Source organism: Macrotis lagotis, chromosome 1, assembly GCF_037893015.1.
Source record: "Macrotis lagotis isolate mMagLag1 chromosome 1, bilby.v1.9.chrom.fasta, whole genome shotgun sequence".
Taxonomy (NCBI): domain Eukaryota; kingdom Metazoa; phylum Chordata; class Mammalia; order Peramelemorphia; family Peramelidae; genus Macrotis; species Macrotis lagotis.
Genome location: NC_133658.1, coordinates 347,044,070 through 347,070,733, shown reverse-complemented (window position 1 = coordinate 347,070,733; position 26,664 = coordinate 347,044,070). Strand labels below are relative to the sequence as shown.

Sequence of the window (26,664 nt, the reverse complement as noted above, 5' to 3'; positions counted from 1 at the left end):
CACTCCCTTGGTCAGAAAATGGAAAGAAAAGGATTAATATTTTTATGAAACAAAATCTTGAAATCAAACTATATATATTCTTTTGATAATTAATAATAAAAATGCCTGTGACTTTCTTAAATATATTGATTACTTATAAATCATGTCCCTCATAAGTATGCCTAGTGGCAAGTAAATCTGGAAAAACAATATTCACAAACCTAGTTAGCAGCCATCTAGATGATAAATCATCTAGAGTTAGATAGGAAAGACCATAAAGCTAATTAGTTTTTAAAAACCTACCATAATTCAGTAACTTCATATTTTTGATGAAGTATAATATTAATGTTAGGAAAGAACTAAAATCTGCCTTATGTGGAAGCTACATATCTATATGTTTGGGTTATGTATTTGTGTGTATTCATATATAATATTTTAGGTAAGATGACTTTTATATGAAGTTGAAGAATAAGGTCACATTATAGTAAAGTCAGTTATGGTTATTTTGTCCATACTTCATTGTCGGTGGGTAGAGCCCTAGGTCTGGAGTCAGAAAGATTCATCTTCCTGAGCTCTAGTCTGATTCATATGCTTACCATGAGACCCTAGGCAAGTCATTTGTTTACCTCAGTTTCCTCATCTGTAAAATGAGCTGGAGAAGAAAATAGTAAACCACTCTAATGTTTTTGCCAGAAAAAAAACCCAGATGGGATCACAAAAAATTCAGACACAAATGAAATTACTGAAGAACAATAAAATTGCTATGTTGACTTTTTTCTTAATGACTTTGTCCCTCGAAGTTGGGTACCTCAGATAATAATTCCTTATACTTTTCTTCCAACAAGTTCTTTGCCTATATGTTGACTTCCCCTAATGATATCAGAAGCATATTAGTTTCAACAGGAATTAAGTTTATTTTAAATTTGATCTCCAACAAGTTTAGTTACCAAAGAACACCTGAAATGTTAATTTAAATGCTTCAATTCTCAAAATTACCCACTTTTGCCAGTAGTACTATAACACAAAGGGTTAAGAGAATATGAGGTCAGTATGAGGCCTTAGAATGAGGTGCAGTATATCTTGCTACCATTTAATAATTCCTGGTCTTGTCTGAAAAAAAAAAAGATACCCTCAAGTTTGGGAATACAAACTGGTGAATCCTATATTCCCCAGTATGAAATGTTTGAAGCCAGCGAAAGAGGGAGGTAATACAAAAAAATGATCAGATAACACACACACACACACACACACAAAAGGGGTAAAGATTTCAAAACCTAGAGAAGAAAGAAAGAGAACACAAAATAGTGGAAAGGATGAATAATAAATCCTTAAACATAATTCAAACTCTTCTTAAATACTGTAGGACAAAGGAAAGTGAACTGCCTGATGAAATCCTGTAGTCTTCCAAGAGAATGTGGAACGACAAGAAACCCTAGAAGAGAAATTAAGAAATTAACAGAACATATAGGTCAGAATTTATAGCTCTCTGCAGAATTAAAAGGTTAGTTAGCAAATGAGAAGAAATGTAATGCATAATGGAGAATTTCTCTAAAGAATCAAAAAAAGAAATTAACAGATTAGAAACAGAAATGCTGAAGAAGAGAAAAATCCAGCAAAGGAGAAGCAAAAGAAAAATAGCAACAAAATTAAACAAAGATATAAACTCTATACAAGCCAAAGTATTGACCCTCAGAGATAGGTATGGAGACAGTTTAAGAATCATATGTTTCCCAGAATATTATATCAAGTTAAAAAAATAAAATTACAAACTGGATACCATAATTCATAAGAGAAAATAACTCAGTAATTGTTTTGAGAAAACTCTGAGAAGAACCATAAGAACTGAAGCAAAGTGAAATGAATTTAACAAAGGAGAACATTGTACACAGTAACAGCAATATTGTAGTGATGATCAGTTGTGAAAGACTAAGCTACTCTAAGGGCAGCTAGATGGTACAGTGGATAGAGCACCAACGCTGGAGTCAGGAAGATCTGAGTTCAAATCCAAACTCATAAAGTTCATAATTGCCTAGCTGTGTGACATTGGAAAGTCACTTAATCCCATTGCCTTAAATAAATAAAAATTTTAAAAAAGAAGGAAAGACTAAGCTACTCAGACCAGGACAATGATCCAAGACAATTGCAAAGGATCTGTGATAAAAAAAAAAAAATGCTGTCTACTTCCAGAGAGAGAACTGATAGAAGCACACTTTCATTTTTTTCTTTTTTGTTTTTTGAAGCATGGTAGATATGGAAATACGTTTTACATGATCATTCATTACATGTATTCATTCATATCATATAGCTTTCCTTTTCTTGTTTTTTTTTAGGGTTTTTTTTTTGTAAGGCAAATGGGGTTAAGTGGCTTGCCCAAGGCCACACAGCTAAGTAATTATTAAGTGTCTGAGACCGGATTTGAACCCAGGTACTCCTGACTCCAGGGCCGGTGCTTTATCCACTATGCCACCTAGCCTCCCCTTTCCTTTTCAATAAATAGGGAAAGGGTGAGAGGGAAGATAGAGAATTCCAAACTTAAAAATTAATGTTAAAAACAAATGAACAAAAATTAAAACACATTAAGCTCTTGCCCTTAAAGCTCCAAGTTACATAATTGTTAAATTTAACAATTTCAGCAACAAATTCTGCAAGTCACCAAAAGACTTTCAAATATGAAGAAATGGAAATTCAAATAACCCAAGATCATTTTGCATCCCTGAAAAGCTGCAGAAGGAAAAGGCATAATATAATAAGAAAGCAAAGGATCTCAAATTCTAACTCCAAATGACATACATAACAGTCCTGAATTCAGTCATCAGCTAAAAAATTTCTGCCATTCCTAAGAGGGAAACAATCAAACATGAGCATTTAGTTATTTCTGTCCTCAGTTTCTTCAACTTCTCTGTCTATCTTAATGAGTCTTTTTGACAACTAACTAAAATGACTCATGCAAAATACCTTTTAAATTTTAAATGTCAGCTAATATTATTGTTACAGTCCAGGAAAAGAGAGAAATTCTATTCTAAAGTATCAGGGTATGACTGCAGAAAGAAAAAAAAGTAGACTAGGCTCCCTATAGGTCCTTGACTACAACCCCTGTTGATTCTTCTTGTATTCCTCTCTTATTCTCCCTTTATTCCCCCATTCCCTGCTCTTTGTGTCCCTTGTTGCTGCTGTTCCAAGTTCAAAGGTAGAGAGTGTGGGTGGGGGGTAGGGGATCCTTCATTGTGGATAGGGAAGGGGAGGGAGATCAAAGATACATCCTGGCATTCCTCATCAGCCCTTTGACAGTTATACTCTCAAGCAGTGGTTCTCAGCCAAAGGTTTCATCGACCTTTTACCCCTCCTCCCTCATCAGCCAGAAGAGCCATCAGAAGGCATTTCATAAAGTTCAGGGACTTACACAAGACTAACACAGGCATCAGTGGCAGAGCTAGACCCTGGGACTCACTAACACTTTTAAACAAATTTATATTCCATTATATCATCTTTATACATTTAACAAAGGAGAACATTGTACACAGTAACAGCAATATTGTAGTGATGAAAAATAGTACATGCATATGAGATACGTTTGAATCTATAGGAAGTATATTTATTTTACTGAATCATGCTGCATATTTTGTTGGAGAAAAGACAGGATGATTAGGATCATGATACATATGTATTTTGTTGTGTTTTGCTTTATGTCAACAAATTTTTCACATGGAGTCTAGACTACTTGCAATACACTTAAGCTTATTCTAGACTTAATTATTGAGAATTTTATGACTGATCATATATTGTTTCTGTAAAAACATATATTCCAAGTTCCAAACCACCCCTCATTACAGATGAATTTTTGAGACAAAATCTTTGGGTCCCCTTTGTTCTATATTTCTGAACTTTGCAGCGAGGATGAGGGAATTCTGCAACTTAGATGATTTGGAAAGGCTTCATGGAACAGGTATTGCTTGAGAAGATTTTGAAAAAAATCACAGGATTTAAAAGATGGGATTCTAGATGAGTGGGACAAACATTGTGAAGTCACAGAGAGAGAGAGAGAGAGAGAGAGAGAGAGAGAGAGAGAGAGAGAATTTTGATATGCTCGCATTTGCAAATAATATGGTTGGAAATGAAACCTGGAATCCTAGGCTTTATAAACTAAACAAAATAATTTATATTTTATCTTAGAGAATACAAAGTATGTTCACACCTGTAATTTTAGGAATATGAATGGCTAAGAGAGTGAGTGAAAAAATATCAGTTAATAAACTTTTATTAAATATTTACTTGTGCTGGAGGAGATACAAATATAAACAGACCAGACAGTCCCTGTCCTTAAGGAGCTTACTTTCTAATTTGGAAGAAAACATATAGGAGAGTAAAGGTCAGGGAATGGTGTTTTGACCCAGCAAGTCAGTGGAATGGGGGGTTGGAATCATTTAACTAATACTTGCCTTCCAGAGATGCTGTTTTGATTTGATTACTATTTTCCAAAAATTCCCTAGTACAGCTCCACTTGAAGATGAACCCTTGTGGATAATGATGACCTATCCAAACATACTTCTACCCTATTGTACTCAATCCAGTTCAATGTTTGTGACTTCCCAGTGGCCACTACCATTGTAAAAACCCAGTTCTCTGGGCAACTAGATGGTGCAGTGGATAGAGCACCAGTCTGGGAGTCAAGAGGACCTGAGTTCAAATGTGGCCTTAATAATTACCTAGCTGTGTGACCTTGGATAAGTCACTTAACCCCAATGCCTTGCAAAAACAAAAAAGAAAAGAAAACCAGTTCTCCATCTCCCCCAATATTTCCTTTATTTCCATCTCTTTCACTCACCCCCACACCCTCCAGCCCCAGCATCACTCTTTAAATTAGCTACTCAAACCCTAGCTCTGCTATTTAGGTAACAACCTAAGTTTCATCTTAAAAACCTTTTTCTTTTTTGCTCCCTCCATCTTCTTTCACTTACTAAGACCTGACCTCTTCATAATGACACAGCTTGCCTGGCTATGCTTTTCATTTATAATCCCTTATTTAATTACAAAATCCAGTAGCCATTTTCTTGTAAATCCTCATCCTTCTTGGCTTCTCTGCAACTTTTGACACTATTAATCAATCTTTTCTCCTTGATTCTCTAAGTCTCTCTGAGTTTTTTCGGACACTGGTCTTACCTCCTTGTCAGGAGGGTGGATAGCATGTTTTATCATTAACTTTAGAATGATAGGTCCTTTCTCTGATCAGAATTCCTTATTCTTTAAAAATTGTCTTTATCATATTGTTGTCATTGTGTAAAATGTTATCCTGGTTTTGTTCACTTCACTGCCCATCAGTTCCTTTGGTCTTCCCTTCTCTTCATTTTTTACAGCATAATATCCCATCATATTCATATAATATGACTTGTTCAGCCATTCTCCAGTTGATGGGCACCCCCTTAGATTTCCATTTTTTGTCACTTCAAAGAGACACTACAAATGTTTTTGTCCACTCATAGTTAGAGTTTGTTTTACTTAGGACTAATCTCTCCCTTAATGTCTGAGGAACATTGCATCTTCTTTTTCCCTGTTAAATGAAATGTATTTCCATACCACTTCTACGTGTGTTTGTGTTTCCTTTGACCAGTTCAAATAAGAAAGAGGCTCAAGTGTTAGCTTCTTTCCCCCCATCCCTATTTCCTTTTTGTTTGTCTAGTTGTCTAGAATGTCCTCTTTCTCTCTCTTTTCTTTTTTAGACTCCCTCTGTGACTCCAGATAATGATAGACTTCAGAGGGAATGCATGTATCATCTCCCCATATTTGAATGTAATCAGTTTATCCCTGGTTAGTCCCTTAGGATTATTCATTTGCATTTATCTTTTTATGTTTCTCTTAACTGCTATTTATGAACGTCAGAGTCTCTACACAGCTCTAGTTTTTTCATCAGAAATACTTGGAAGCCCTTGGAAGTTCATTTAAGATCTGTTTTCCCACCTTAAGATTATATTTAGTTTTGATTGGTGTGTTGCTTTGTTTGTAATCCTCTATATCTTTTGCTTTCTGGATTATTTTATTTCAGGTTGTCTGCTTCTTTATAGTTGTAGTTGCTAAATCATGTGTATCCTGTGATTCCTTAGTATTTGATTTTTTTTTTCTGTTTGCTTGTGTAATTTTTTTCTTTGACCTGTAAACTCGAGATTTTTGTCCTAATGTCCCTGGGAGTTTTTAATTTGAAGATTCAGGAAAAGTAAGTCTGTTGGGTTCTTTCTGTTTATATTTTGTCCTCTGATTCTAAGAAGTCTAAACAGTTTCCTTATAAGATTTCTTGAAATATTATTCTAGGCTCTTTTGTGGCCGGGCGTGGGGGGGTGGGTGGGATGTGAGGGTGGGTATGGCATTCAGATAGTAAAATAATTCTTTTTTTTTGAGGCCATTGACTTGCCCAGGATCACACAACTGATAAATATCTGAGGTCCACCTGATTCCATGGTCAGTGCTCTGTCTTTGATTTTGCCATTTAGCTGCTCCCTAGTCCAATGATTTCTTTCATCTTTTCAGTTGTTTGATATTGTTTTAGTACTTCTTATTGTCTCGTGAAATCATTGACTTCTATTTGGTCTCTTCTAAACTTCAGGGAGTTTGTGGCTTAGGCAAGGTTTTGTACTTCTGGCAAATTGTTAATTCCCTTTCCAGTTTTTTCTTTCATGGCCCCCATTTCTTTTTTTCTTTTTTAGGTTTTTTTGCAAAGCAGTGGGCTTAAGTGGCTTGCCCAAGGCCACACAGCTAGGTAATTATTAAGTGTCTGAGGCTGGATTTGAACTCCAGTACTCCTGACTCCAGGGCTGGTGCTCTATCCACTGCGCCACCTAGCCACCCCCATTGCCCTCATTTCTTTTCCATATTTTTCTTCTAGCACTCATTTTTTTAATTAAAAACATTTTTTTAAGACTTGCTTTTTTTCTTCTTGGAATTCCTGTTGAATTTTTACCCTCTATATTTGTTTTTGAGGTTTTCCTTGTAGTTGGGAGAAATTTTCTTCTTCTTTTTTTTTGGTTTTGAGTTTTCCTGCCACCATAATACGTTTTTATAATAGGCATCTTTTTTTGTTTTCTTGTTCTTCCATCTTACTTCTTGACTTCAGACTTGATATTAGGGTCAGGCTTTGTGCATTTCTGGAGAGAGGGACTTGGCTAATACTTTTGCTACTTTCTTGGGGTATTGAGTGTTTTGTTGGTCTAGGATCTCCCGTACAGCTCAGACTGGTGACCTTCAACATTCTAGTGCTCCCAAAAGTGATCTGAGTTATGTACTAGTTCCTCCCCTCCCTCTCCTTCCTCCATGACATTGGTGTGGGTCTGAGTAGTGCCAGCTTCAGCTATTAGAGCCTGTTAGAAGTTCTGCTGGTTCAGACTGACAGGCCTACAGGGTTCCCTTTGGTTTGGCATCCCTGCCTAGATCATTCCTCTGTAGGTCTTAGACTGTAAACTCTTTGGAGAGCAGGCCTTTATTTGTTACCCCAGAATTTACCACAAGCTCTGGCTTATAGTAGGAACATCTATTGACTGACTATCCTCATTGCTTAGCATTGTAGTACTTGATACATAATAGGCACTTGACAAATGTCCATTTATTAGTTGAGATGATCTTCCAGCTTCCTTCCAACTCATAAGAGACTGTGCATTAGCTCTTAATACATACAACATGTAATGTCCCATACTGGGCATTGAGAAACAAAGACTCAATCAAAAAATAGTCCCAACTTCAAAGAGATTTCACTGTTTTGAAATACATTTGAGGAGAGCATTCCCATTTAAGGGAATCATTGAAACTGGAGCCTAATCTGAGCCTTGAAGGAAGCTAAGGATTCTGAAAAATGGAGAGGAGGAGAAAATCCATCCCTATCATTGCCCTGAAACAGGGGCAGTACATTGAAAGGGTAAAGCACCTTGACTAGAACATCAAGTACTGTATTGTGTGAATTATAGATGGAAAGGTTAGTCAAAGCCAGACTTTAGGGGCAGCTAGGTGGCCTAGTGGATAAAGCATCGGCCCTGGAGTCAGGAGTACCTGGGTTCAAATCCGGTCTCAGACACTTAATAATTACCTGGCTGTGTGGCGTTGGACAAGCCAGTTAACTCCATTTGCCTTGCAAAAACCTTAAAAAAAAAAGCCTGACTTTGAAGGGCTTCCAAACTGAGGACTTTGTATTCTAAGGCTGACAATTTTGTATTCTAAAGTCATTTGGGAGCAAATGAATGGGAGATTTTAGCTATGTATGGTGTTTTTCTTTTTAACTTTCCTACTATTTAAAACTGAAGAGTTCTAGATTTGTAGTTCAGAGGACCCGAGTTTGGATCCAGCCTCTTCTATTTAATAGTCTCTGAGTTTCAATTTTCTCATCTATAAAAATGGAAGATTTGGACTAGATGAGAAAGGTAGCATGGTTAAAGTAAATAGAGCTAGCCTCAGAGTCAGAAAAAATTGCTGAAGCCCCACCTCCAATTTGTATGGACTATGTGACCTTGGTAGCTCATAAGGTCATTTCACTTCTCAGTGTAGTTTTGTAGGCAACTCTTTCAGACTCCTAAGTTTCTAAGAAGTTCTGGACCTGTATTGTTAAACGAATCTCTTCACCAAAGTCTCTCCATATCAGTGAAATCACAGGTCTAGATCTAATTCCTTGAACTAGATGATATCTAAAGGTCCTTTGGGTCCTAAATATTATGTCCCTTGGGGCAACTAGGTGTTGCAGTGAATAGAGCACAGACCTTAGGGTCAGGAGGACAGGAGTTTGAATCCAACCTCAAACTCAATTTACTGGCTGGGTGATCTTGGACAAGTCACTTAACCCTAATTACCTCTCATCCAGTATCATCTCCAGTCATCCTGATTCATATTTGACCACTGGATCCAGATTGGTCTGGAGGAGAAAGTAAGACTGATGACTTAACACAGCTCCCCCTCACTCAAATCCAACTCATATGCTTGTCATGGCATCATCTCCCTCATGACATGGTCTTTTTTGAGAATGAAGGGGCACAGGGGTAGATAGAGCACCGACCTTGGAGTCAGGAGTACCTGGGTTCAAATCTAGTCTCAGACACTTCATAATTACCTAGCTGTGTGGCCTTGGGCAAGCCACTTAACCCCACTGCCTTGAAAAAAAAAATCTAAAAAAAAAGAATGAAGGAACAAGCATCATCATCATAGCTATGTTCCTTATAATCGCTTATAGAATGATCATGTTTTATCAAGTTCTTTTTTGTGAATAGAAACATCATGAATAAGTAGAAAAAAGCCATATGACCTGAGTTCTGATTCCTGATTTGTTCTGTGACATGTGACATCATGCATCATTGCCTTGCATTAGTCAACCTCACAGGATGTTTATGAAAATAAAAGAAATAGTATATAAAATAAAAGAAATAAACAAATAAAACAAAATAGTATATAAAAATAGATGGAAAAGCTCCAACTGCATCTGATGTTCTTTATTTTTTTATCTTTTCTTTCTCAGAATTTCATTACTTTATACCCTCTTGATTCTCTTGTACTGTCACTTTTGCATTTTTCCCTACTTTAGTCTTAGCTTTCCTCTCTGCTCTATAGTGTCACTTGCCAATCTAATACACTCATTTGACTTCACTCTGTCCTCCTTCACCTTGATTCAATTTAACTCATATTTATTAAGCACTTCTCCATGCAAGACACTGTACCTAAGTCTTGGAATTGTAAAGATAGAAAATAAACAGTCTCTACCTTCAAAGAGTTTACATTTTGCTGGAATGACTCCTAAATTTCTATTTCTAATTATCTCTTGAACTTTAGATCAATTTTTCCAAATGTCTGCTGGGCTTTTCCAACTACATGTTCTAACCATATTTCATACTCAGCATATTTATAACAAAACTCATGATCTTTCTCCCCCAAACCTGTTGTTTTTTTACATCTTTCCTCTTCCTGTTAATAGCACCAGTCATTCAGGTATGAATAATTTTTTGCTCTTTTCTCTTTCCCACTTAATCAATTACCAAATCCTTTTGATTCTGCTTTTGTAATAACCCCTTACAAATATGTTATCCTTACTATTCTCATTGCTGTAACACTAATTTAAGTCATTATTTCCTCTCATTTGGATTACTATAAATAGTTTTCTACCAGTTGCTTCTCACTCCCACAATAGCAGTCATTTTAATCTTCTTAATATGTATTTGTTATCATATTATTGCTCTATTGCTCAAAATCTTTTTATTACACATAGTCCAGTGAAGTTCAAATTTCTGAGCCTAGTATGCAAAGTCTCATTCACACTCTGGTACTGGTCAACCTTTCCAGCTTTCTTTCCTACTGCTTCTCTTTATGGACTTCATATGATGGTCAGATTTGACTATTCATATTACCTATGATCACTCCTCAAAAACTCTGCTTGTAGAAAATCCCTCCTATCTTTCAGAGTCTATCTTAGATACTATCTCCTCCATGAAACCTTCCTTGCACCCCATCCCTGGCCAGAAATGGTCTTTTCCCTCCTTTTAAGCAGTATTTTTCCCAGACTTCTTTATATGTCTAATTTCCTCTGCTAGACCACAAAGTCCTTGAAGGAAGGGACAAGGTGCCAATTACTTTTCTAATTCTCTTACCTCCTTATATATAGTTAATATTTTATAAATGTTTGTTGAATTGACTTGAATTTGAAAAATGGTAAAAGCATCGTATGCATATGCTGTGGATATAAGTTTTGATATATGACTTATCAAAATCCTGGTATGCTGTTATAAGCAGAGTGTTACTCTGTGCTATGTGTTTCTGGTTGTAAAGATAGAAAGAAGCAAGCAATAGAAATTGCTTTGAAAAATAAAATTATTGTTGATTTGATTTTCTTTAAAGATATTTGCATTTTTCAAGTTTGTCTTGGGCACTACAAGATATACCAAACACCAAGGAGTCTGTTGAAATGAATTTCTATTAACAGAATTCTCATGGCATCTAGAAATGATCTTCTATAGGAAACTAACCCTGTGAACCAGCCACATTGTGTCGTAAAACTGTCCTCTTCAATGAGTACTTACTTAAAGAAATCAATCTGGCAAAAAGTCAAAAAAAAAAAAAACCTTTTCCATGTTTTCTGACACTTGTTCTTCACAGCCCCCTAGAGTACTGCTTAGGTGTACACTTCCAGTAGTTTAATGCTAAAGTCAAAGATGCTATAACCTCTCACTTTCTTGCCTTATTCCTTTAATCTCAAAGCTCTTCACAGGTTAATTTTTTATATTGCCCAGAGGCAGGTTAATAAATACCAGAAACCCCTTGAGTTACATATATTCATAATGCATCATTGACTAGGCTCTATCAGCTCTTCTTTGCTCACCCCTTCTCCACCCTAGAGAGAGGAATATTCCCTGAGCATCTGCTTTGGAAGAACACATTTTTCTAATATAACTTTTCATTGTCATAAGTGGAATCTTAATTCCCAGGCTGCCCTTTAAACCCATAACAAAACCCAAAGTATTATGGCAAAAGGAAGAAAAAGATCATGTTAAGTCAGTGACAGTAGAGAGATCAGACCCTTGAGCACAGCAGGTGTCCAATAAAAGTCGTTGAATGAAAGAGAAGGAGCAAGAGATTTTTAAAATCAGATTAAATCCTCCAGTATAGTCAGTTACCTTAGAGTAGTGATCTTTAGTCCTATGATAGCTTCTCTCTATTAAGTGTTCACAAGCATGAGTTTTGTGCTGTTTTTATCTGAAAACTAGCTTGAATCCTTTCTCTGGAGTCTCCTCTCTGGTTGGCCAACACCAAAAAGACAACTCATAAGAGATTAAAAAAGAGATTCCAATATATCATTGGAAGTCACAAGTCTTTCATTGGTGCCTTGCCTTGTCTTTCCTTGCCTTGCCTTCACTTAGCCTTGCCTTGGCTTGCCTTGCCTTGCCTTAGGCTTTCTTTGCCTTGCTTTGCCTTAGCCTTGCCTCGCCTTGCCTTAGCCTTGCCTTGCCTTGCCTTGTTAATATTAACCCTAGTTAATATTTGTAACATGAGAACATACATCTGAGTTCCAAATTGACTACTTGAAGATTCTCTGTATTTTTTTTTTTTAGGTTTTTGCAAGGCAAATGAGGTTAAGTGGCTTGCCCAAGGCCACACAGCTAGGTAATTATTAAGTGTCTGAGACCAGATTTGAACCCAGGTACTCCTGACTCCAAGGCCGGTGCTTTATCCTAGCTGCCCCTGATTCTCTGTATGGTTTTTTTTGCAAGGCAAATGGGGTTAAGTGGCTTGCCCAAAGCCACACAGCTAGGTAATTATTAAGTGTCTGAGACCTGATATGAACCCAGGTACTCCTGACTCCAGGGCCGGTGCTCTATCCACTATGCCACCTAGCCGCCCCTGTCTGTATGTTTAAGATTCCAACTTGGTATAATGGCTAGGTAGAGAATGGCGTCAGATTCAGATGCTTGCATGACTCATACAGCTGAGAAAGGAAGCAAATGAATTATTTGTTGAAGGATCATTAACTTTTTCAGGTTACTTAGAAATCATTTAGAATCCTGAGAGAATATCCAAAGATACTAACAACATTATTTCAAGAATTTTTGTTTTTTTCTTTTTCAGTTTGGATGCTCTTTCTCCAGATGAGGATCACAATTTTACTCTACTACTTAATTAAGAGGATATTCATGAATTGCTGTGACTTAAAAAAACAAAACACACTAAGGATTGGTTTTGTAGCCAGTCTTTTGATGATAAACATCTCTGAGCTTAGAGGCCAGTCCTCAGAGACATTTGCATAGCCCATCCATCACTGGGCTGGACTTTGAAGCTTCTTTGGCTTAGTAGGTTCAGGCAGAAGTTGAGCTTCACTGGCAAAAGTTTCAAGTCCGGGGTCACCACAGTGACATTATTAGTGAATCATGACCCTTGTGAGATCTAAATGTGAACACACACATGTATACATTATGATCATATGTGGTATGGTGTGTGCATATAACATGCATGCTATTATATAAGTGAGAGTATTTGTATATGAGAGGCAATAGATACTTGAACAGCAGGTATTCTTCTGACACATACCAGTTTTGTGACTCTGGGCAAATCACTTAACTTCTTAGGCTCTAAACCTTTAAGTTTCAGAGCAAGTATTGATCTGCATGGGTAGAGAGAGGTCTTTATTGGTCCCTCCCCATATTGATAACAATCACAGGTCCAGTCAGAAACAACACACACACACACACACACACTCATTTATTCATTCATTCATTCATTCTTTTTTGGGACAGTGTTTGGCTTGACTCACATCAGTATTCACCTAGAGTGCCAGCACTCACATGTGTGACTCTGCTTGGGTTGCTGTGTACCCTGCTAGGCAGATGTCCATTATAATGAAATGTAAAAAAGGAAAAAAATAATAAAAAAGGCAGAGGAGTGTAATGTTATGGCTTGATTTGACAGGACCTCCTGCTGCTACAGCTGCCAGTGCCAAGCATGGAACAGATTAATCTGTATTCCAGCACGCCACTGCTGAAGTCAAGATCGATCTAATTAGGGTATTTTAAACACCCTGTTTGCATCCAAAAGTCTTCCCAGAAATCAGGATGTCTGTCCATCTGGGGAAGCAGTGGGAAAGGCAGCAAGGTTCAGAAATAATAAAGAAATCACTTAAATTTGAAGAATGAAAGATTTTGGCGCCAGAGCTGTATAAATGTATGATTTCCTTAGAATAAAAGAGCTAATGACTTGAATATTCACAGAAACAAAGGCAATTTTGCAACATTACTTTGACTTTTAAGGTGGATACAGTCTAGCTTGCCAACATGATGGAATTGAGTGCTCTGTGAAGTTTGGAACTTTTGTTGACTCTATTTCTCCATATACACCCCATTTCTCCATATACACCCCATCACTTTGTCCTTCCAAACTCCTAGAAGCTGGCAGGTCTATTATATAAAGCCAGGGTAGGAAAAGAAAGCTAAACTTTGCTTTCCTAACTTGTATGGTTATACCCCTTCACAGAGCAATTAACCGAGGTCTCAAGAAACACAAGCTAGGTTCCAGGGGCTCAGGTCTTAGTGTTCCTTCCTGGTTACTTTCCACCTTCTTGGTTAAGTATAGAACATCCCATAATCACTTGTCAATGCCATCTTGTTCCACTCTGCTAATTGGATGTCCTCTCCTTTTGTCAGGGATGTAGTTTCTAGTGCTTTCTACCACAATTCCTTCCCTTGGAATTCAGCTTTCACATTAGATAGTGAATAGAAATTCACTCAGTGATGTAAATAGCTCTCTTCAGGGATTAGGAGGCATCATGTTGGTATGTTATGGTGAGAAAAGTATGTTGAGAATTTAGATAATTCTAAAAGGGAAGAAGAAGATGGAGTTTCTAGAATTTGTGTATCTTCTTGGGTACACATTTGTAGGAAGCTTTCATGTAGGCATGCATGCATTCTTTCAATGAGCACTTGTTGAATGCTCCCCATATTAGCAGACATTTAATCTTGCACTCTGGATGTAATCATCTATGCCATCAAGGAGCTGACTGACATTCTCCTGGTGGAAATAGACAGGAAAGCAGTTTATACATAGAATAATATAATATAAGATAGGGGCATATTGGGGCAAAAGACTGATTCAGGCAAAAAGTGTTCAAGGAAAATTTCAATTGGTGAGAAGAGGAAGGTAGTACCTAAGAACAGAGTGGGGTTAATGTTCGATGAATTAAGGAGCTGCTGTTTTACTGCGGTGTAGTTTATTAGAAAGAACATTAGGGCCTTTATTGAAAGGTGACTTTGTGTCAAAACAGTGTATTTTTAGAAAATCATTAGACTCAGAAGAAGAATAACAGTTTGCATCTTGTTTCCAATACCTACTAGTTGATAGACCATGGGCTATCTTTTAGAAGTCGTTAGCCTTTTTGGCGTCCTGCTCTTTGACTGGTGAAACCAGCCTTTCTCATACATGTTTATATAAAAAACATAGAATTACACATGAAACAAATATCGAAATGGTTATTATAATTTTTTTAGTTCATAAGACCTAGTGCTTAGAACTTATGTCTGTCCATCTTAAAATGAGACTAATTATCTCACGAGGTTATTGTGAAAAAAACGTTTTGAAAATATTAAAGTATTATGAAAATGTGAACTGTTTGGAATCCTGTAAATAGTTCTAGACTTTATTCCATGGATTTTACATTTTAGGGTTGTGAATAAGAGTCATACCTCAAAAATCAGCTTACTTTTCTCCACCTCCAGCATTATGGCCTTGGGTTATTCTGTTATTGACTAGGTACTGTAGTCTAAAGTTCAAGATACTTTTCTTTTTCTGTACTGATCATGAAGTGCAGCTTCTGTTTTGTTGCAGGATCAAAGGGCAGGTGATTACCATAGTCAGATACATTTATTTTTATTAAACAATAGGGTTATTTCTGTGTAGATTTGCAGTGACCCTCTGGTTGCTAGTAAATTGCCACTTCTGCCCCCAGGGCTAGTTGATGTTGAGTCTGGTATCTTGCTTTTATTGGCTGTCACACAGACCCTTTAGTTTAATATATTAAGAGATTAAAGAGTAAGAATGGAATTGGCCTTGCTCTATCTTAGGGTAACAACAAATCCTCAGTGACAAAAAGTGAAGCCACCAGAGGAGAACATTCAGTGGTCTGAACACCAGTTTTTATCTGTAGGGACCAGGTAAACATAAATGAGTTTATAGGAACATGTACATAATAGGATTGACTATTTAATTAAAAAAGTCATATTTGAAAAATGATAGCAAATGCTATAGATATTTTACATATATGTGTGTGAGAATAGCTGTGAAGACACTAATTATACAGAAAATGGAATTATTTTCTCTACCCACCAGTGTTTATGAAACAGAGATGCTAAGAAATAGCTGAACCTGGCCTGACTTCTTGGGAGAGTAACTCTTTGATATTCAAAAACAACTACAACAGCAAAACCCAAATCTAATATTTTGGTGTTTACTGAGTGGTGGGGATAGGTTATATTAATCTGGTCACATTCTTTCTCCCTTTATATGCCCCACAAACAGCATGCATCAGTTAAGAAGGCAACCAAAGTTTGGGATTACTCTCTGTGACCGTAAAAAAGAGAGCAAAGTTCACAGGATAAGAATCATGTCCTTTTTAAGCTTTTCACCTCTGCCAACACCTGATGCACAGGAGATGCTTAATGTTTGTGGAATAAGTCCAGTGGGCTTCTTCTTAGTACTGACCTTCTACCTATTGATCCAACTAATGCCACATATCTAAAATATCATATTTGTCCATGTATAAGACATACCTTTTTCTTTTGAAAAATTTGCCATATTCTACCCAGAAATGACTCAGAAAAGATGTTCTTATGTTGAATTCAAGTTCATAGTGATCCAGTTTTCAAAAGTGAATAGAAATCCTTCTGCCTAGTCAGTTTGGTCCTCCTCCAACTGAGAAAACAATCCAAGATTGGCTAGGGGAAGAAGAAAGCCTAATGAAAATGCTGAGGGAGAAGAAAGTCATGAGAGGCAAGTCAGTAAAATGGCCTGATGTAGAGAGGGAATTGAAGCTATGAATTCAAGAGCAAAGGGCAAGTGGAATTCCTGTGTCCGTTCAGCAGGAGGCAAGAAGAATTGCTGATGAAAAAGAAGTGACTGGTTTCAAAGGAGGACACAATTGGTGCTTTGGGTTCTTGAAATGGAATGGACTAAGTATGGGTCCACGCACCAGACTTGCCCAGGGAGTGCTTGTGGTCAACCCCAGATCAGAGCACAGGCAGGAGAGGAGTCAGAGCCTCTCTAAGACAGTGATTTTCATCAAACACAGATGAGGATGAGCTAATGGATGGGAGTTTTGACAATGATGAGGAGTTGTATGAATTTTATAATGAATAAAACTTGAGTTCAATACCTTTATGTAATTATATTTTTTCAAATTTTGGGCCCCAAAATTAAGATGCATTTTATACATGGGGAAATATGGTAAATCTGAAAGAGTAGCCCTCTTCAAAGACTTAAATATCCATTAATCTATTTTTGAGGGAGTATGATCAGATTACCCTTTCATACAACTTTCAATAATTAGAATCTGGAATAGCCAGTGATCTGATAGCTCATCTGGGCATGGCAGGGATTTGCACTGGCACAGTGAAAATAACTTGGCATGCCATGACTCTAGTAAGTTACTAGTGACTGGCAAGTATAGATGTGATTTGATTTCACTTCCCTGAAACCATGTTAATTCCTTTACATTAACTTATTTAATGAAAGGAACAGGTAATGTTTGTGTATACTGCCACTCTCTTAGAGGTTGCAGTGCAAGCCGTATTCACTCAGTCTGCATTGACACATCCATAGTCATCCTTCACCTCCATTTTATTCTGTCGAAATGACAGAGCAGCTGAATCGTGTTGGCCACCAGATAAACCTGTTATCTGCCCTGCTCTTCCTGCCAGCAGCTCTCCTCATCTCCTTGGTGCATGAAAAATTGACACCACCTTGGGCTGAAATCTGTTCCTGAGGAAGCTACATTTATTAGTAGTTAATGAAATTGTGTGCATGTTATTTTGGTGGTTAAAATAGCCTCTTTTCCATTTGGCAGATAGGTAACCTGTAAGTTAAAAAGGAATAACATCCCTAGTAGAATATATGACAGATATATAGGTAGCTTCAGCATACTGTAAATTGACAACTTGTCCTCTACTTAAAGTCCAAAATAAATAGGGAAATGTCATTTGTTCTTAGTATACCACTACAGTTGATCAAGGTGTCTCATGCCTGAGGCTAGGAGGAACTGAGGAAGTACATGCTAATATAGTTTGATGCCAGAAAAGATGATTCATATATATATATATGTTACATTTTCCTTGGTGACAGTAACAAATTCTTTGCCCTGTTCTCCCCATTCCTTGGTGAGATACAAGAGGAAAGCCTTATTGCAGCTTTTTGTTATCAATCTTAATCTTGTAGATTAGTGAAAAGAAGTCATTGAAAAGTTCCAGTTCAGTGTCTGTTGAACTGCCTAGAATCTGAAGTTTTTTCTTAATTTGGAAAGGATGATTCTATAAAAGGGGAAAGTTAATGCAGTTTCCATATGTTTCTTTTAATTGCCTCATTTAAAATCTTATTAAAACTTATTTTTTGATAAAAATTGCACATTTATCCACTGCCTATTTTGGCTATGCTGTTTTCCATTTTCAAACCTTTTATAATTCTGGCTAGTTGTTTCCCTATCTTTAACAGTTTCATAGGATCTTATAGACAGTGCTTTGATCTTCCAAACTAGTCTTATTACTTTACCCCTAAGAAAACTGGCATGCTTGGAGAGGCAGTTTCTTACCTAGGATTACCTATGTAGTAAATAAAAAAGCTAGGGTTTTTACACCTAGTTCCTCTGACTCCGGATATTAAGTTCTTCATACTTAATGAATTATTATCTGGTTTTAAATGGAAACAGCATAGTCAAACCCAAGATTTGAAAATCTTGCGTGCTTATGTAATCTATATAAGCAAGAAATAACTCACATTGTCTTATTTTTTTTTTTACTTAAGGGAAAAACTCTGGTTTCCATATGACACTGTGGTTTACATCTAAATTATTTGCTTAGAGGTCAGTCTTGGAATACATTACATATCCAGCAAAGAATGTCATATTCCCTTTCTTCTATCAATCAAAAGTTTGCTGGAGAAAACCAGTTGGTTAACACCTAAGTCATTTTTATCAACATAGAATCCCTATACATATATCCAATTCAAATATAGAAAATTGTTAAGAACCATTCACACCCTACTGACACATCCACACCATTGGTAAGAAAGGCAACTGACCTTGCCTGTTTTTTATAATAAGCATTTTATAATAAACATAATAACATCCAATAGAAGATCCTTGTGTCATCCTGACATTCAGATGTGTCATCCTGCCTTTAAAATTAGAGAAAAGGAAAAGTAAAGAAAACAAATTTCCATTAAGTCTGGAAGATTGTTTTAGGTTTTTATCATATTTAAAGAACTAACCATCTTAGTCACATGGACACAGGACCATTCAATGCATTTATGCACAGGCACATCTTTGTTAAGAAGGATTTATGAAGAATGTAATAGAATGTAGTAAAAACAAACCATAGATTTGTAGTCAGAAGATATGCATTTGAATACTTTCATGAATAAACTTGACCACATTTTCTTCAGTTATCTATGAAATAGAGAGATTGGATTGATGACTTACTTCTAAGTCCCCTCCTAGGCAATGGGTCTATTTCTACAAGATACTTAAAAAAAAAGATTTCTACAAGGTGCTTAAAACTAAGTTCTCTATCCCTGCCTAATGAAACATAGAATTTACAAAAATCGATTTGAGTACCTTTGCCTTGGAGAGCAAAGTTGTTGTGTATGCACATTTTCAGTTTATGAAATGAAGTTATGCTAAAATGAAGGTAAAAGGAGCCATTTCAAGGAGAGAAGCTGCCTAATTGTGATTTCCTTAGTACTGTTGAATGAATGACTATAAAGGAAACTAAGGGTAATTTTGGAGTATTCCAAAGGGGTGTTCTCAGGTTGCCCAAGGTCACACAGCTAGTAAATATAAGGTGTCCGAGGTCACATTTGTGACCTCAGGTCATTGTCTCAGGTCCTCTTGACTCAAAAATCAGTGCCCTATTCACTGTGCCATCTTGCTGCCCCAATGCCTTTAAACTAGCGTGTGTTTAAAATAAATTTTGCTCTAATTTTTCACCTTTAACCAGATAACAGCTGACAATATATTCAACCCCATTGAAGAAACGTGTTATACCTATTTTATAGATGAGAAAACGGAGACACAGGGTCACACAGCTAGTGTGTGTGAGACAGGATTCAAATTCAGGTCTTGGGGACTTTTGCATTGTACCACCTATCTGCCTAAAAGAAAAATAATGATTCATTCTTAAAGCCCAGTTGATATGATGCACTTGTGAAGCAGCTTGGCAGAGATGGAGAGCTAGCCTCTGTGCCAAGAAGAACTAAGTTCATCTTTTACTTCTGACATATACTTTCTTTGTGTTCTAGACAAATCATTTAACTTCTCAGAGACATAGGTAGTACTCTAAGATTATAAATTGCAGAAAAGGTGCTGATTTGGTTTGGTAGAGGAAGTTTTCTTATCAAGAGTCCTGTACTAGATCCAAATCATGGTTCTAATCCCTGTTCCTATGATTTTGAGGTTTATAAATGGTCCAAATGCTTTCTGACTTGAAATTAGGATTTTAGTTGTGTATGAATAATCATTCTAACTTGTCGAAATGGTACCCTGACATGTTTTTTTTTTCAGTTCTTGGATATTTACCTAGAAAACTTATGAAATGAATTAAGAATTTGGTAAAATCAATCTTATTTATTCATTATTTTCATATTTAATGGATGGGATTATAGTCTATTCATAGATCATTTCTGTAAATAAGGGTTTTTTTATTTGAAGTTATGCTGTAGGAAAATTGACTATCAATGTGAGGCAGAATTGGGTTTGAACTCATTTTGATTCTGAAGGTGCTCTTGGAAAGAGTTTTCTCTTGGAATTAATATTTCTTGTTCATTAAATAAAGATCCTTGGTTCCCAAGTGATAAACAATTGGGTTCTTACTTAGTCAATAATAGGAGTCAAAAAAAGACCTCTTAGTTTCCTTTGGAAGGATCAGACCAAAAATAAGGAGAGTAATAATCTAACTTCTGATCTCAACATGTTCTCTTTCTTCTTCCCAACCCAGAACATGTCTGTTCAATCCTGGCCTCCCTTCTGAGGAATTTGAGAGGACAGCAACGAACTCGATTGCTAAACAAATTCACTGAAAATGATAGTGAAAAGGTGAGTACTTCAGTATTTTTGGGCTGTGATTCCAGGATAGGTGACCAGTTTAGGACCCAGAATGGAACTGAGTCCTTTGGTGTAAATAAGGACATGCTGAATAGGAGGTTGCCTAATTCCTGAAATTCAATAAGCAGTTCATTCCTTACGAGGAAATCAAAAGATGAGGTGTTGTGGGAATAATATTTTGGAGCCCTGAGAGGGGAAAACAGTCAGGACAAGGGAGCTTAACCCTTAATGAAAGTAGATATCACTAACTACTTCATAATATTGCATTGGGCCAGCTGCTTATGAACTGTGGTATAAGATATAAGTATGATCAAGCAGTATATTCTTATCTGAAAAACAGAATAAAAGATTTATGTAGATTAGGCATAGACAGCCTTTTATCCATGATTGCCGTATGTATCACTCAGGGTCAGAGCACCCCAGGTAGGCTTTTTGGGATTACATTTTCTGCCCATGTTATGACAGAGCACATAGTTATGCCATTTGTCTTCATCTTCCAAAGAGAAAAGAGGCCCTCTCTTTTGACTCACATTGGCCATGACTTAGGCTGGAAAGGCTATAACTTTAAACAACATTCCCAGGGGCTGGGTGTAGGTGTTTTAAAAATCACATCTGAGGTTAGCCTTATTCATTCAACTCTTGGATAAATACCAGAGCAGTCAAGAGTCTGATGATACTAACCTAATAAACAGACAGGTCAGTATTCTGGGCACTCTTCAAAATGATTTTTCAATCATTTAGATTTCTTAGAGAAAATGAAACTTTTTCTTTTTCAAACCTCCAGAGGGTTCCTCAGGGCCAAGTTTGAAGCATTGCTTTTCCAGATTTGAAAACTGATATTTGAGTTATTGCTGAGCAAAAGTCAGGGTTCTTTTTTTTTAAGCTGCCATAGGATTTTTCTTTTATTCTCCTGAATCAAAAATCAACGAAAGCAATTTTTCTCATACTTTAAAAAAAACAAGATCAGCCTTGGGGCAAATTCCCAAATATGGAAGGTTTCCATTTGAAAGGAGAAACCTCTGGAAAGTGCTAAGTGAAAACCAAGTATATGGCTTCAAGCTCCTCTTCTTTGCAGAGAGGGGCAGGGGCTCTTTTCACATACATATATTATATAGATATATTTATATATAGATATATCTATATAGATACATATTATGTATGTATGTATAGTGTTCACATTGTTCTTCATTGTCCATTTTCTTTAATTTTTCTCTAAGGTGTTACCAATCAGAGAATTTCATGGATGTGAGGAGTTAAAGTGCATGGTTTCCTTTGTGAGAACAGGCCTTCTAGGATACAAGAAATTTCTAGAAATGACTAGGAAATGAATTGCTCCTTTCTCTTGGTGTTTTCTTTCCCTCTCACTCATGTCTGTGTATCTTTCTTTCTCTCATAGGTTGACAGACTAATGGAGTTGCATTTTAAATATCTGGATGCAATGCAGGTGGCTGACAAGAAAATCGAAGGAGAAAAACATGTAAGCATTTTTTACTGACTTTTTACTGCTATATTGACTTTAATTCTTTACTCCATACTTTGGGATAGAAAGGGGAAGAAGTACTTTGGGTATGATTTGAGGAGCACTTAATAGATTTTTGTGATGTTTTCATTGTTCTTCTGATAGGAATTTCAATCTTTGTCATTGATCTAGGCTAGTTATGGATTATACATATATGAATATTAGAGGTCAAAATATAGTGGAATTTAAGTTTAAATACTATTATAAAAATTATGGTCAGTGTCTTTGTGCCATATTGGTTTCTATATATTACTCAGGCCTTCATTGCCATTGTTTTTCACTGAAACATAGAATCAATTGATAGGGGAATAATTGTGGATGTTTCTTTATATGAAAAAGAGCCTGTATTTATTTCTGTCTGTCATCCTACTAGTCCATCACAAGGGATCCACCCAATGTATTAAAGGACTTCCTCTTGTTCTTATATCTGAAGGATACCAGTAGAACACACACACTGGACCTCACCTCTTTCCATGTGTTCAGCTCATATTCTTATATGATCATACATTTCTTTGAGGATATCTTTATCCTTTATTGTGGCTCTTCTTTATAGTTTCTTATTTATGTGTGTTGCAATTTGTTTACATTTGCCCTGCATCTCTCCCCTAGAATCCCTGAACAACTTAAAGATCATTTAGTCCATTCCTTCATTTTACAGACAAGGGACTGAGCCTCAAAAAATAAAGTGAGATCAAGGCTACATAGCTTATATGGCTTAGATTTGTTCAATTGCTGAAAGATACAGATTGTTATGAGAAAGGTAAAAATCTTTCTGATTGCCTTTCTTGGCTATCTCATAACTTGCAAATCTATATCATGGGTATTTAGGTCTTCCTTATTGATTACTGACTTCTGTCATTTTCTTCTTCTCTTGCTGTAACTAGGATTAGATTTTTTTCATCTCTTGTGTTTCACATATAGTATGACTTCTATGAAATTCCTTATTCTAATCATTGGTTGTACTTTTAAACTGTCATTCTCATAGCTGCATCATCCCATTTGTCATTTGCTATCTCTTAAGTGTACACTTCAAGGTCTTGTGTCTGAGTCTTTGGAATCAGTCTTTTTGACCCCTGGTTGTAAGCTTTTGATTAGCAGGAGTAGTCCAATTTGCTGTTACACGTGCTTGAAGTAGACGTGTGTGTGTGTGTGTGTGTGTGTGTGTGTGTGTGTGTGTGTGTGTTGTGGGGGGGGCAAGCAATAAATGAATAATTCATCCAACAAGCCTATTACATACTTTGCTTCTCTGAGCCACTTTGTATGCCATATTTCATTAAACAGGTTTAGCAACCATTTATTAAGCACATACTATGTGCAAAGCACTGTCTAGGTACTTGGGGAGTTAGGAAGATAGTTAAGACATAATCTCTACCTTAATGGAGCTTATAGTCTATTGGGAAATATAATAACGGTAGTATAGCAGAGATTTTAAAAGCAAAAGGAAGGTACAAGTTGCTACATAGGCAGATGATGAAGCATTTGGGGTACTGTCAAATCACTTGTCTTTTTTATCTCCAACCACAATTTTGTCCTGCATCTTACACTGTCTCTATTTTGTTAGACCCTTTTCATTTTGTAACTTAAAATTATAGAATTGCAGGCTTGGAATGATCTTCAGGTCTTCACCTTAATCTTTTCTTTAGCATTGAGGTAGCTAGATGATGCAGTTATAGAGCCCTGGGCCAGAGTCAGGAAAACAAACACTTCCTAGCCATGCCTCAGTTTCTTTCACTATAAAATAGGGATTAAAAAAACCACACCATTCCCAGGACTGTTGTACAATTCAAATGAGATTATGTAAATGCTTAGTCCAGTGCCCAAATCATGATAGAGAGATGCTATATAGTTATTGTTGTTGTTATCATCATTATCATCCATATCATCCCTCATGACTTGTCGCTAAAGATTAGTCATAAGGAACTGACTCTCTACAGGGAAATCTCATGCCATTTTTGAACAGCTTTAATTGTTAGGTAGTTTCTCATATTGAACCAAAGTCTGCCTCCCTACAATTAACTTCCACTACTTCCAGTTCTACTCATCAGGATGATGTGAAATAAGTCAAATTCTTTTTCATGTGACCAACTCCTGACTTTAAGTTCCTCAAGGTGATGCTCATAAAATATGATTTTGAAAGCCCTTAGCCATCCTGGTAACCCTCTCTTGGGATGTATTTTAGCTTGTCAAGGTCTTTTTTAAAATATGATTCCCAAAACTGAACATAGTATTCCAGATGTGATTTGACCAGGACAAAATAAAATGGAACTAAATTGATGTAAAACTAATATTAATATATCTCAAGATTGGATCAGTTTTAGGGGTTTCTTTATCACACATGACTCATTGAACTTACAATCCAGTAATAGCTCCAGTGGTATTTTTGTCATATGCACTATTTTTTTGGGGGGGTTTTTGCAAGGCAGTGGGGTTAAGTGATGTGTCCAAAGTCACACAGCTGCATAATTATTAAATGTGTGAGGCTGTATTTGAACACAGATCCTTCTGACTCCAGGGCTGGTTCTCTGTCCACTGTGCCACCTAGCTGCCCATTGATTATAATCTTTTAAATGTCCCTATTGTACTCATACTTAGTGAGTCTTCAAATGATGATTTATTCATTTTTGACTAACAATGATTTTTATGCTCTGATCTTTTTCTTCTTTTTTTCATTGATTTATACCTGTCAGTACTTGACACAGTAAGAACATAGAGCCACCAAATACCAGTATATATTGCCTTATGTTCATTGTTTCTTCTTCTGTCAGAATAACCATATCTTTTTCTTGTTATACGGAATTTTTGGCCTCTCATTTGAGGGTAGTCTTATGAGATACCTCCTTCAAATTGGATTGGTGCATCTGTTTTCTGTTCATTCTTCACCTAAGCTACTCCTAAAAATGTCTTAAGAAAAAAAGTTCTAATCTGCTATAAACTATATAAGACTACAAATTCTAAAATTGAACTTTAGATACTATTCAGATATTTTCTTCTGATCTTATTTCTTATATTTTGGTCAGATTCATTTTCATTTGTGCTGTTGCTCATGATTTTATTTTTTAAATTTATTTTCTGGTTTTTTTGCTAGGCTGTGAGGTTAAGTGACTTGGCCAAGGTCACACAGCTACATAATTATCAAGTATCTGAGGCTGTATTTGAACTCAGGTCCTCCTGACTCCAGGGCCATGCTCTTATCCACTGCACCACCTAGCTGTCCCTCATGATTTTTTTATAGAATTAATCTTTACTTCTGGGATTGTGTCTAGATCATTAATGCCTTCTGCTTATTCGCAATTCCAATCTTACTTCCTTAATTGGAACTTTGTGTCAGAGTTAGACTCTGCACATTTCTAAAAGGAATGTTTACCTTATTTGGTCCTGATATAAGTTCCTCTTTTTGGACACTGATATTCTTCAAGGAACTCAGGTCATCAAGCTATCCTTGTAGAACTCTAAGGCATAATTTCATCTAGAGCATTTTCTGATAGTAGCTCCCCTCAGCTCTAAGTTCTGCAGTTTCCCAAACACTGAGTGATATCAATGCGACATAACTGCAGACTTTAGTTTTCTCTCATTCATCCCTAGCCTGGGCTTCTATCTGCCTTCTAGGTACTTACAGTCTCCAGATATTGCTGCCTGTACCCTTTCCCTAGTGCCTGCAGATTTCTAGTTATGCTTTTGTGCAGACTTAGACTAGAAAAAGGCACTTAGAATTGTTTCTACTTGGATTTCTTGATTATTACTCCTTCTGGTGTTCTTTTTTGGTCCTTGCTGAAGTAGGTTAGAAACTAAACTGTTTCACTATCATTCATTCCACCATCTGAACTGTAAATCTCAGACTCATTTTCTACATTACTTTTATGTATATCTGTATCTATATTCTACATATTCTTATTTAATAAATGGTTAAACACTTAAGGGTTGTTTAAAATCTGAAATGATATATTGCATCATTTTGAAAATTCTTTCCATGGTTGGATCACTCCTGTTGGTTTGCTTTCATTTTTGGCTACTTTATTTTAAGAGGGATATCAGCAAAGGGGGCACATCCCCTATGGGGTAAACCAGAGAGTAAGGAAATTGGAGGAGATGTCAGATGAGGCATAATTGAAGGAACTGGAGATATTTTAGCCTGAAAAGGGGACTGAGAGTGGAGAGAGACTGGCATTACCTTTGATGGAGTTTGGGGTTCAGGTGATGAACTAGAATTTAAATAGTGAAAATAATTCACAAAGACTCATGATTCAGGATGATAAAGGACAGATAAGTTTTTATTTTGTGGGTGCAAGGTTATTGCATGTAGGCTTATCCCTTAGATAAAGAGTCCCTAGGAGGAGAAAAGCTAAAATTGGCTTACCTACTGGAAAAAGTAGAA

General features: G+C 36.5%; 1 protein-coding gene across 3 annotated transcripts in view; it reads left to right on the top strand.

Annotated features, from left to right (window-relative positions):
* The window catches only part of CTNNBL1 (catenin beta like 1), a 219,567-nt gene that overhangs the window by 151,900 nt on the left and 41,003 nt on the right, over nt 1-26,664 (top strand). For all 3 annotated transcript variants that reach the window (XM_074211917.1, XM_074211918.1, XM_074211919.1), the window contains exons 12-13: nt 20,667-20,764; nt 22,170-22,250. In XM_074211917.1, coding sequence (XP_074068018.1) covers nt 20,667-20,764; nt 22,170-22,250 — 179 coding nt within the window. The remainder of the gene's footprint in view (nt 1-20,666; nt 20,765-22,169; nt 22,251-26,664) is intronic.